The sequence below is a fragment of the Vulpes vulpes genome, chromosome 8 (genome assembly GCF_048418805.1).
Source record: "Vulpes vulpes isolate BD-2025 chromosome 8, VulVul3, whole genome shotgun sequence".
In the NCBI taxonomy this organism is placed as follows: domain Eukaryota; kingdom Metazoa; phylum Chordata; class Mammalia; order Carnivora; family Canidae; genus Vulpes; species Vulpes vulpes.
This window is the reverse complement of record NC_132787.1, coordinates 91,650,428-91,662,615: the sequence shown is the minus strand read 5'-3', so window position 1 is coordinate 91,662,615 and position 12,188 is coordinate 91,650,428. Positions and strand designations below refer to the sequence as shown.

General features: G+C 45.5%; 1 protein-coding gene across 1 annotated transcript in view; it reads right to left on the bottom strand.

Moving 5' to 3' along the window:
* Positions 1 to 1,021: 1,021 nt before the first annotated feature.
* Positions 1,022 to 12,188, bottom strand: part of HADHA (hydroxyacyl-CoA dehydrogenase trifunctional multienzyme complex subunit alpha) — a 48,630-nt gene continuing 37,463 nt past the window's right edge. The window contains exons 13-20 of the mRNA XM_025983998.2: positions 10,314 to 10,485; positions 7,960 to 8,046; positions 4,416 to 4,556; positions 3,996 to 4,064; positions 3,071 to 3,266; positions 2,256 to 2,370; positions 1,630 to 1,775; positions 1,022 to 1,539 (exon numbers count right to left, since the gene is read on the bottom strand). Coding sequence (XP_025839783.2) covers positions 1,397 to 1,539; positions 1,630 to 1,775; positions 2,256 to 2,370; positions 3,071 to 3,266; positions 3,996 to 4,064; positions 4,416 to 4,556; positions 7,960 to 8,046; positions 10,314 to 10,485 — 1,069 coding nt within the window. The 3' untranslated portion in view covers positions 1,022 to 1,396. The remainder of the gene's footprint in view (positions 1,540 to 1,629; positions 1,776 to 2,255; positions 2,371 to 3,070; positions 3,267 to 3,995; positions 4,065 to 4,415; positions 4,557 to 7,959; positions 8,047 to 10,313; positions 10,486 to 12,188) is intronic.

Sequence of the window (12,188 nt, the reverse complement as noted above, 5' to 3'; positions counted from 1 at the left end):
AATTCCTACTTTCTAGTGCTGCTGAGCGGAAAGCTCTGTGTTACCAGCCAGGGCCCACGTTTACATTCTTGCACTGGCCAAATGCCTACCTGAGGCTCTCCCAGACCCCCCCATTTAGAAGCCTGTTAATGGCTCTGGTGAGAGGATCCATTCTCTACTTTCTACTGGTCATCTGAAAATCCCAATACACAAATGACTTGGTTTTAGCCTGGCTTTGCAGCAACCATGAGTAGTTAGTAGAGCCAGAGCTAAGCTCCCTGCCCCCTGGGACCAGGGGGTATCTGAAGTACTAGCAAGTTGGAGCAGAGGCAGGAGCAATGGGTCACATCTGAGTTCAGAGCACAGCACAGTCAGACTTCCGATTCCGCACACATGCGGTGTGGGCCCTTCTGCCAGACTGGTCAGGAGCCCAAAGGCTGTTTACACGTACTGGGTACTGCTTCGGCCAGAACATGAGAGGAGGGACTCTCCAGCCCAGAGGGCACTGGGAGGGCAGAGAGGAGGCTCTCGCAGCTTGGTGGCACTGGTGGGTTGGCTCACTGTTCCCTCGAACGGCTTGTTGCGTGGTTTCTGATGACCCATCCATCCTTCCATGCTCTGGGGCAGCCAAGATGCACAGGATATAATGACTAGGAAGATACTCTCTCCTGTGTTTCACTCCAATGTTAACATCCTGAGAACATGTGCAGGAGTCCCACCACAAAAAGAACTGGGTACCATTGTACTATGAGGCATTAGTTTGGGGAAAGGCGGCTTTAGTAACCTGGCCTCCAAGCGTGTGGGACCTCACCTGCTCTGGTCAGTCAGGCCTCTCTGGAAGGGCAAGCAGAAGCCCACCAGGGCGTGTAAATACGGCCAGGTTTCGGAGGCTTTAGCTTTTTATGCTCTCAAGGTGAAATCTAGGACTGTCCCAACACACCCACACTCCAAAAGCATTGGGCTTTATTCCAGCTCCTTGAAGGGGGGAGGAGGTTAAACCAGAAGGGCACAGACGGAAGGAAAAGGAGCAGGCAGGCAGAGAGGCTGACAATTGTTTGGTTTTTATTGTTATGTATTTGGCTGTGTGCAGAACTGCCCTGTCACCACTGGCCCTAGAGGAGCAGGCAGCAAGATGGTTCTGGAGATACTGCCAATTTGGGTGTCAGGACTTACGGGTTCATGAGCACAGTGGTTCCTCCTTCTAATGAAGTGCAAACTAATTCACAGCCAGACTTCAGCAGAAGGGAGCAACTGTCATAGCTGAAGGCACTTTAATCAGGGTGCACACCCAATGCCAGAGTTTGTTTCCTTCTGGTTACTCTGATAAATCTAGACGCCACATGCCACTCTGCTGGAGAACCAGCACCACGGGCAGCTGGGTTAGTGTGCTAGTCTAGCGAGCAGGGTGAGGGCCTGCTCACTGGTAGAACTTGTTAGCACTGTTCGCGTGGTCAATGAGCAGCTGACATGGGGTGAACTGTTTTCCATAGGCAGCCTCAAACTTCCTGAGCCGGTCCACTATCTTCTGAGCACCATACAGATCCACAAAGCGGAAGGGCCCTAAATGGAAAAATAGGACTTTGTTGAAGGAGACAACAAAAAGAGCTCTAGGATAAAACGAGTTACACCTTCCCAACCTGTAAGACCAACCTCCAAGACATGGGGGAAAGCCAAGCCCAAACACCGCTCCGATGTCTCCCTCTGTGGGTGTGGCCAAGATCCCTTCCTGCAGGCACATGACGGCCTCATTCACAAATCTTGTCACCAGGCGGTACTGGATGTCTTCATCCGAGGAGCTGTAAGTGCAGAAAATGAAGGTTGGTGTTGCTGGAGCTCAAGGGCCGGCCGGTACAGAAGTTCCAGTGGTGTAGAGAAGAAGCCACCTGGAGGCCAGCCTCACTCCTGGAAAAGATGGCTGAGAGCCACTTGCCCTAATTAACCTGAAACTGGCACCTAGAACAGGGTTGGGCAGAGTGGAGAGACTCTCTTGACACCATCAACTGTCAATTACAAATGATAGAAAGGGTTGGGGCGGGGGGATCAAGGGACCTAGGATAATCATCTTTTTGTTGCTCTCCACACCTTCAGAGGGAAGGCTGGAGCAGGGGTCTTTCTAAGGCTCAGCTACTATCCTTACCCTGATGCGTGGCAGAAACCGAGATAGCATGGGAGAGGGCAAAAGTATTCTGGTCAGGTAAGGTGATTATCACAGAGAAGATGGAAGAGGGCTGAAGAGAAACCTGTTCCCACGCTATTAGCTACTAAAGTTCACTCACACGCCATACTTAGGGGGCACCTTCAGACTTGCCAAAATACCATCCATGTCAGAATTCACATTCTTAGTCTTCACACCCTCCTGGTAGATGTAAAAGCCTTTCCCAGACTTGCGACCTAAAAGAAAAGGGAGAATTACCAAATCTCAGAGCCCAGACCTGCGAATTTTCTTCTCTGCTAGTCTGCTGTAACGCTCTAGTCTCTCAACCGTATTTCTGAATTTGTCTATCTAGCTAACCCTAGACATTTAGTATTTGTCAAAACCTAGTGTTTGTCAGCAGAGTTGGCAAAGAAGGAAAAAAGATCTTGTGTTTCTTGGAGCTTGGGAATCCGTGTATGTGGATGGGAACGGCCACGTGGGTGAGCTTTAATGTCCAGATATGCAATACCAGGACCCAGTCTATGCCCTGGTCCTGGTGTGGATTTTGCTGCTACTTTGCCAAGAGAGAAAGCCACCTCTGGTGGGCCTCAATCGTATTTTGTTTAGAGGTATTACTTTTTCCACACAGGTGGCCAGGCAGCATGGTAAAGCCCGGGTACAGAGCTCGCTCCTGCAGGATCACAGGCATACTCTAGGACTGGGGCCAAATGAAAATGCCTGCCTTGCAGACCTTGGTCAATTCCTTAGGCCAGAGTTCTGCCTTTGGTCTGTAAGCTATAGGCCCAGCCTAAGAGGTGGTCATGAAACCATTTTAAAAAAATCCCCATAATAGTGGGCTCTGGTTTTAGGAAAAACTCCCCCAGGGCTTTCTGTAACTGTGTGTCTCAGGACACTTTGTTCTCATGGTGTTAGTTATGTTTCTCTGAGGCTACTCACCCAGGAAGCCCCTGGACACCATCTCCTTCAGCAGTTCTATGTTTCCACCTTCAAACCGTTCCCCAAAGGCTTTGCCCAGATCTTCTGATACATGTTTTGCTACATCCACACCAACTTCATCGACCAGTGTGGCAGCACCCACAGGAAAGCCAAAGCTTGTGGTAAGGGAATCCAGCTTCTTAGGCTCAACTCCTTCCTGAATGGGATGGAAGCAGGGACCTTAGTAGGGTGGGGGGTGGGGGGTGTGGCACGCATTCCAGACCCTCCTACGAGGGCTCCCATGCTGATGATCAGAAACAGAACCAGTCCAACACTCACTTTTCTCCTGGGTGCCACCTAGCCAGGCCCAGACTTGGGGCTTTTTCACTCAGGGAAAGCAAAGGAGGGAAAGTCTGAGCCTTCCCTAACCTAAGGCACTTAAAGGAATGAACAAATTCATTTAGAATGAATGCTTTATTCGTTTCCTTGTTTGCAATTCTGACTCTCAGTAGTAATGAGATTCCATGGCAGACAAGGCTAAATTTCCCGTAAGTGAGAGAGGAGACAGCACCACAGAGCAGTGTTGCGGATCCCCTGGAGCCTGTGTCTGGTAATGCCCAGCGAGGAGGTGCCACCTGTGGGGTGTGTGTGCAGCAGAAGCTGCTCCAGCACCAATCAGACCAAGTGGGCTTGTCTGTTCTGGATGGCTCCTGCCTCTAAGGGGATGCAGCTAAAGAAGCAGAGCTAAAATTCTGCCCATTGGAGGGCAGCAAAGCCCATGATTTTCTACCACTATGTGGAAGGATTGGGTACAAAAGGGCTCCCTCAGAGAAGAGCCAGGACTTAGTGTATTAGAAGGGAGCCCATTCCTCATCTTGACAGTACCAGTCAGAGGACTGGTTTAAGGAGTGGAAGATGTCTCCAACGTTCCAAAAGCAGTACCAACCTGGAGGATTCTGAGGACTTCAGACATCATGGGTGCGAGGCACCTGGTGGTGTAGAAGCCAGGTCCATCCTGCCAAGGGAGATAATGTGGAAGAATCTGAAAGCAGGCTCTCTTCCCCACATGTCATTTCAAAATTCAAGGTGGTTTATCTTCCCAAACAGAACTGTTACAACTACAATGCACGGGAAGCCACAGCCAGGGCAGCGTGGCTGGGAGAACCTGCGACGTCCCAGACCCTGACTTAGCAAGCAGTACAGTCCATACCACTATCCACACCGTAGACAACTAAGGGAAAAATCATACCAAAAGGTTGTTTGGTATGATTCTGAGGCAAACATAGGCAAAACAAGCCTGGAGGTACAAGGAATCTTAACAGAACTTTCCCCACATCTGTCACTCTGTTGTTACACAGCTCCTTACTTTCACCACAATGATGACCTTCCCCTGCTTGAGCCCGACAGCTACCGCTGAAGCAGTGGTGTCCTTAGACGTTTTATCTGTTGTAATAATCTCCAGCAGCTGCATCTTGTCCACAGGAGAGAAGTAGTGCATGCCAATCACCTGGCAAGGGGAGTGAGTAGAAAGCCAACAGATGTAACAACACTGAGGAGGACACTGGATAACACTCATTTTTGGCCAGGAAAGCAAGGGAGAGAAAGGTGGTCATGATACAGGAATACTGCTTGATTCAGTTGAGTGGTTTGGCTCTGTGGTTCTTTGATAAAAAGTTCAGTATGTTCAGAGGGCTCACTGGAATCTTCCTCTTCCATCCGCTTCTAAGGTTTTTCACTGAGGGTGATAGATTCTACCAAGAATTAGTGCCAAAATCACATCTCATGGCCAAATTAGATTTATCAGGGAAGAATGAATGAAAGTTCCACTCATATTAATGATACTGTTGGTTTAGAGGGGCCACTTTTTTTTTTTTTTAAAGATTTTATTTATTCATAGAGACAGAGAGAGAGGGGCAGAGACACAGGTAGAGGGAGAAGCAGGCTCCATACAGGAAGCCTGATGTGGGACTTGATATTGGGTCTCCAGGATCACACTCCAGGCTGCAGGCGGCGCTAAACCGCTGCGCCACCGGGGCTGCCCTAGGGCCACTTTTTTTTTTGAGGACAGGGGAAACCGAGGTAGGCAGAAGAATCTGTCAATATGCTAGACTGTCAGAGATGTATCTGGATTTTACACAGATGGGTCTCACCAGCAGGATACTGGGTTTATTTTTTTAAAGATTTTATTTATTTATTCATGAGAGACAGAGAGAGAGAGAGCCAGAGAGAGAGAGAGAGAGAGAGAGCCAGAGACACAGGCAGAGGAAGAAGCAGGCTCCCTGTGAAGGCGCCTGATGTGGGACTTGATCCTGGGACCCCGGGACCACAACCTGAGCAGAAGGCAGACGCTCAACTCCTGAGCCACCCAGGCGCCCAGGATCCTGGGTTTAAATAACATTTATTGACATGCAGGGATGCCTAGGTGGCTCAGCTGGTTCAGCTTCCAATTCTTGATTTTAGTCTTGGGGTTGTAAGATTGAGCCCTGTATCAGGCTCTACGCTCAAGGGGAGCCTGCTTGGGATTCTCTCTCTCCCTCTGCCTCTCCCCACCCCGTCCCACCTCATAGCTCTCTTTCTTTCAAATAAATGTTTGTTTGTTTGTTTGTTTGAAGATTTATCAACATTCAAATGTGCCTGAAGATTCATTACACTAATGAAGTAACTTGACCAGCAGCATTAGCACTGCCGGGGAAATTTAGAACTACAGATGCTCAGGCCCACCCCAGACCCAGATCTACTGAATGAGAGACAGGGCAGGGCCCAGATCTGTGTTTAAGAAGCCTTCCAGGTGATTCTAATACATGCTGAAGTTCAGAACCTCCTCCTCAGGCTAACAGTTAGTCCTCCCAAGTGAACTGCCATGGGAGAAAACAATTTAATCATAAAACTAGAGTTTTGCTCTGTCTACCCTCACTTTAGCTGTGAGATATAATTAACGATATCTACCATTTGCTGATTACTGGCTATCCACTGTTCTTTAATACAATTGCCATTTATTCCTTACATTTAATCCATCACTCTGTGAACTAGTCAGTCTTACCTAGATGAGGAAAAAAGACATCAGGAGGTTAAAACTAGTAGCTCAGGGCCAGTCAGTGAATGGCAATGGGATTCCATCACAGTTAGCCTGTCTCCAGAGCCTGCCTACTCTCCATTATGTAACACATAGGTCACTTAAATGTTTCATAAACTTACTAATCCAAAAGTTGCTTCTAAATCCTAAACATTCTTTAATTTGTGTCTAAATGATTTTTTAAAAAGCCAGACCTGTTTCAGACTCAGTACTTCCAAGCAAAAGGGATTAGCTTTTATGATATATAACTTATACACAGTAAGTGTATAAGTGTTCATTTCGATGAGTTTTGTATATACACCCATATAATCACTGCCCCAAGCAAAATCCATTTTTCATCACTCAAGAAAGCTCTGCCAGAGGTGACCAACTTGTTCTGGATAAGCAGATGGCTGATCACCCAACCTGTGACCCTTTGCCCTTAATTTTATATAAGATAGGGGAAGCAGATGACTTATGGAAGCTATCCAAGATACCTGGAGGCCAGGACTGCAAAGCATGATACTTTTCCCACTGGAAAATGAGAAGTTAGCATCAAAGGTTCTCCTTTACTGACTTAAAATGCTGCAGAGGTGCTTTGAGTGATGTGACATGACCACATTGTCATCTCCCTTTATACTGTTGTTGTGTCTTCCCTTAGTGTAACATTATCAGCGGCCACTTCTCCTTATGACCTTTTCCTGCCATCCCTGCACTTGCCTCTGTCAGGCCTCACATCACTTCCAATCTGCTGTGTATGAGAAAACAAGATTACCTTGTATTACCAAACTATTAGAATAGGAATAAACAGACTTTTGTGTTTTCAGTACAAGGACTCTGTATTAACAATTTTAGCTGCTTACAGGTCTCTTATATTTCCTGCCTACTTTTGGCTGGCTCTGGTTACCTAAGGCTAATTGCTATCCTCCAGAGACGTGAGGTTTTCATTTCTCCTTGAGTGCCTTCACTTTCCCTAGGTTGCTCTAGTAGACAGCAGATGTCCAAAGAGAAATGTCTAAGCATCATTCCAAATACTTACTGAAAGTGCTTCTACCTTTTCATGTCCTGGGTAGAAATTCTAAGTGAACCCATAGGTGGACACACCTCACCACACCTCCTGATCTTCTCTTCTTCTTCTTCTTCTTTTTTTTTTTTTTTTTTTTAAGATTTTCTTTATTTATTTATGAGAAACACAAAAAGAGACAGGCAGAGACACAGGCAGAGGGAGAAGCAGGCTCCATGCAGGGAACCCAATGCGGTACTTGATCCCGGAATTCCGGGATCACAACCTGAGCTGAAGGCAGACACTCAACCACTGAGTCACCCAGGCATCCCACCTCCTGATCTTCAATTCTTGAATGTGGAATTGGAACCAAACATGTCTTAGATCATTAGCAGTGTCTACTCTGTAGCTGAAGTGATATTTTGGAGTATCCCTTTTTATTTTAGGGTCTATCTTTATTATTTTTTAATTAAAAAATTTTTTTAGAGTACTCTCTTCACCCAATATGGGACTCAAATTCACAACCCTGAGATCAAGAGTCATATGCTACCAACTTGGCCAGCCAGGTGCTCCTTGGACCTATCTTTAAATACCTAATTGTAATAAAGGTACGTTTTATAGTCCGAACCTTGGGATGCAGATCACCTAGAAAAGCTTATTTTGGTTATAGTTCATTTCACTTATCCCAGCATCTTGAATGGTCATGGTATTAGTTTCTCTATGCCCAGTTTTGGGGAAAACCTCATCACTCCCTCCACTTCACAATCCACACAGGCCCTTCTCATGCTCTAAGCTTTCCTCTGGGAGCCTGCGATAGGAAAACAGTTCAGGGTCTTTCCTCTGTTCAGAATTTACCTTCTCAGGTCTTTTGCTGGCAGCAGCAATTTCATTGATTGGGAGAGCAGATGTGTTACTGGCAAAGACACAGTGACCTGGAATCACCTGCAGGGGAAAAGCATTTAAGAATGTCACATAAACCCGGGAGATGACTGGAGTCTGAAGCAAAGCTAAAGTATGAGACCTGGGCCTGGCCCTGCTCTCCCCACAGCCACTCAGACAGGAGACACTATTCACCTGATATTTATAACCACCCAGGGCTTCTGTGTGTGACCTTGTTCTCTTTCCCATTCAGCCTCCTTCCATCTCTGGCTCAGCATCCTTCCTAACCCAGAGACTACATCTCAGCAGTTAGGTATATAAGACACTTCAGATAAACACTGAAGAGATCACCTTGAGTTAAATCTCATTCATTTCAAGATCCAGCCTATGTGCCAATCCCTCTTCTTGCTCAGATCTGCCCTCGAATCCAGAAGTTCATGATACCTGCACCCTTTACTTTTCTAAGAACAAGTCATAACATGCATGCCTAGCTCATTTTATACAGGGTATTGTTAGAAAACTGGACACCACTGTAATTAATCTACGGCACATGAATACTATTAACTGTTAGCTTTATCACCCTGGAGAAAAATCTCTAACATAGACTGTCTCAGCATTCTGTTCATGATCCCAAGTTATTCAATTTTTATTCAGCTGCATGCATAAAACACACGGAAGGCACACCTGTCAAATTTGTGCAAACCGGGACAGGCAAAATCCTAACATCAGAGACAGGAATCAAGGTTCAAAATACATGCAACACACTAAAGAGCTGAGTGTAAAATAACATCAATTATAAGGAGGATAAAGGTTAAATACCAAATCAAGATTTTTTTATAAAGAAGAAAGGGAAAAACCTAGAGAGGCGCCTGTTGGACAAAACCTGGCTCAGCAATCAGCTTGTGATCAGGCCCCCATGATTTTAATCAGAAGTGTGAAGTCGAAAGCAGAGCATGACCACAAGGAAGAGTCTCAAGTGGCATGTCTGAGAGGTATGGCATCTTATTCTGGTGGGGAAAGTCTCCATGAAGAGTGGACCAATGTCTCCAAAGAGAGCAGGCAACAGTCCTCCCTTCCTGGTTCACACGTGGCTCTCCCCTGCTCCAGAGGTATTGTCTGCTTCCTCCCTCTTGAATCTTGTGACTTGCTTTTACCAATGGAAAGCAGGAGTGACACTCTGAAGCTCTGGGCCAGGCCTTAAAAAGCCCCGTTTTCTGCCCTCTTGGAAGCCAGAGGCAATGCTGTAAAGGTTTGCTCGGAGTCTGCACTCCTCTTGATCTGATCCCTCTTTCTCTTTTCCTTGATCACTAGTTTCCCAACTGCAACCCTAATTTTCCAGAAGCAAATACCAACACCTAGTCAACTGGTAAAGCTCCTCTCTCCATGCTGCCTGTGTCAGCTTCTGCTGCTCCTTGGAATCTGCCTGCCACTGGCTCAGCAGTGCCCTCAAAGCCCTGGGATACCACTTATGTATCTGTGCTGAAATGCCACTTAGTACAGATGGAATACAAATCCACTCAGCTCTCTCTCAGCTGAATCTACATTACCCTTTGTCAAAAGGAAAGATTTTCCAGTGCAGGGATTCCAAAGTGGAAGCTGTCCCAGGCCGGCTGCTTATCTTTTGTTTCTTTCCCAACCTTGTCTTTAGTTTCTAAACCCTCTGTAGGCTGAGTCTGTGGTAGAGCAGGGATTGCCCTCACTCACAGGGCACTTTAAGAGTATGGCTACTACTCCAGAAACTTGGAGTGCTACCAAGCCAGTTTCATTTTGTATGCACAATCTACTAGCCCACATTTATTTAACTGTAGGCTGCTGCTCCAGGCCCTGGTTCTACCTTGTACTCAGGTTACTGTCATTTGTTCCTCTCTGGGCTCTTTCCTTGTACCACTCAATACAGGTACCTGTTTTGTTCATGGCATGTAGAACATTTGGGATCAAGACCAAAGCATTTCCACAAAGTAAGCATGTGAAACCTGCCTGGAGCAATAATTCCTCCCCTACCTCCTGTGCTGGCTAGATCTGAAGTTTAGTTATGGCTTGTAGCCAACCCAAAATGTCAACACAGCTGGCTATCCTCCATGAGGCTACCTGTAGGTCCGGGTGACCAAACTCCCACAGAATGCTAATGAACCCTGTGCTACTTGATTTTCTTGCCTGAAGACCCAGATTTGACCTTTGTAACATATATACTGTGCATGAGTTCACAAAAAACTGATGTTTGGACATGAACAGCCCTATAACAAGAACCACAAGTTGCCTTTTAAGAACACCTGTATCTGTGTCCTCCACTCACTAAATGAGAATTCATGTACAACAGGCCTCATACTTACTGCTTCCACTTCTTTTAGCACTCTGTGCTTAAGACTTAGGTCCTCAAAAACAGCTTCAATCACCATGTCAGCCTTTTCAAAACCTTGGTAATCGAGCTGCCCAGTCAAGTTGCTAAAAATGGAGTCCCTTTCAAATGATGTTAGAGCTTTCTTCTTCACTTTATCATTCAATCTAGAAAAAATAGAGAAAAGGAGACTTACCATTTATTGAGCATCCATGGGCCAGACATTGTGCTATGTGTTTCTACCAACTCTATGAGATAATTCTATTACTCCCATTTTGAGAGAGAAGGGTTGCTTAAACAGGCTCAGAGGGACTCATGGTCAAATGGCTAGGTACTAGGAGAAAGATAGGTTGGCCCCAAACTATAAGATGCCTTTACAAGTGAAACTTACATAAACTCTATCACTCAAAAAATAGTTAAATTTGCCAAGAAGAGTAGACACAAATACTAGAATGGCAAAACAAAGATGCAGCTCTGGTAACTCTGTACCTATAACAGAGAAAACACCCAACAGGTGTCCTAGACCACATGAACTTATTTTACCTGATTACACATCATTTTGTTATTCTGTAACTGTAATCTCCTGGAAAACCGAGACCAAGCATTATTTTCTTATATTCTTAATCTACTTCCCAGTCGGCACATAGTATAAGTAGCACATTATATTGATTACATAAAATATTAACTCAAGGTTTCTTCTTTCCCACAGGGAGATAAAAAGGATTCCTGCTACTCAAACATTTAACCGATTACTTTTCACTGCCAAGAAAAGTAGGCTCTCTTAGGTTTTAATCTGACCACACTTTCAGAATAACTGACCTAGAGTTTTCCTGAATCCCATTCACTAATTTCCTTAACTAAAAGAAAAATTAAAGCCACAAGGTAAGTTCAAAGAATTATTCAAAGTCTTAAAAAGTATGGGTTCAAATCTCTTGGTTTCTGACAACCATGTCAGCAGTTAGCAAACGAAATGCTTATCAGAACTCAAAATATTATTAGTTGCTCTAATTCTAATCCCTAATGAAACTGTTTTCAAGAGAGGATGGGAAACATTTATGTCCTAAGTCAGCAGCACGGTAAGGGGCACTTGCCAGAGCCTGATGTTTCTGAGGCACAAAGGGAAAGCTGGGGAACCTAAATCCAAAAGAGACAGAGGGTGGGATCTATTTTAGAGCAGCAATTTCTCATTTTGGTGACTGTATGTGATGGTGTTTGGGGATGTTTACATGCTAGTCTCAGGGCTATGTTATCAAGCACATGCCAATTAAAAATTTTTTTTTGTCACGAATATTTTACTCCAACTCCTTGCTATCTTACAATAATCTGCCAAAATGATTAAACTTGCCACATCTTGTATAGGATGACAGTAGCAACATAATCTCTCTGCAGAAATGAGGTCAAACATGCTGAAGCTACATAACCTATATGAGAAACAACAAAAAAACCTCATTTGACTAAAAGTCATGCATAGGACAGTCTAAGTGGGGGATCCCTGGGTGGCGTAGCGGTTTAGCACCTGCCTTTGGCCCAGGGCGCAATCCTGGAGACCCGGGATCGAATCCTACGTCGGGCTCCTGGTGCATGGAGCCTGCTTCTCCCTCTGCCTGTGTCTCTGCCCCTCTCTCTCTCTGTGTGACTATCATAAATAAATTAAAAAAAAGAAAAGAAAAAAGAAATTGTCAAACTGTTAAAAAAAAAAAAAAAAAAGGACAGTTTAAGTGCAGCCAGCTTGTCCATTATACTGGAGCACAGAACTGGCCTGAAACCAATTCCCAGTCTGCACAAGTGGCTGCTTGGTTTCCCCCCACTCTGCAAACAGGCAGCGTTTGGCCCCGGGGTGAGAAGGGGTAGGTGAGCAGGAGAGAAAGTA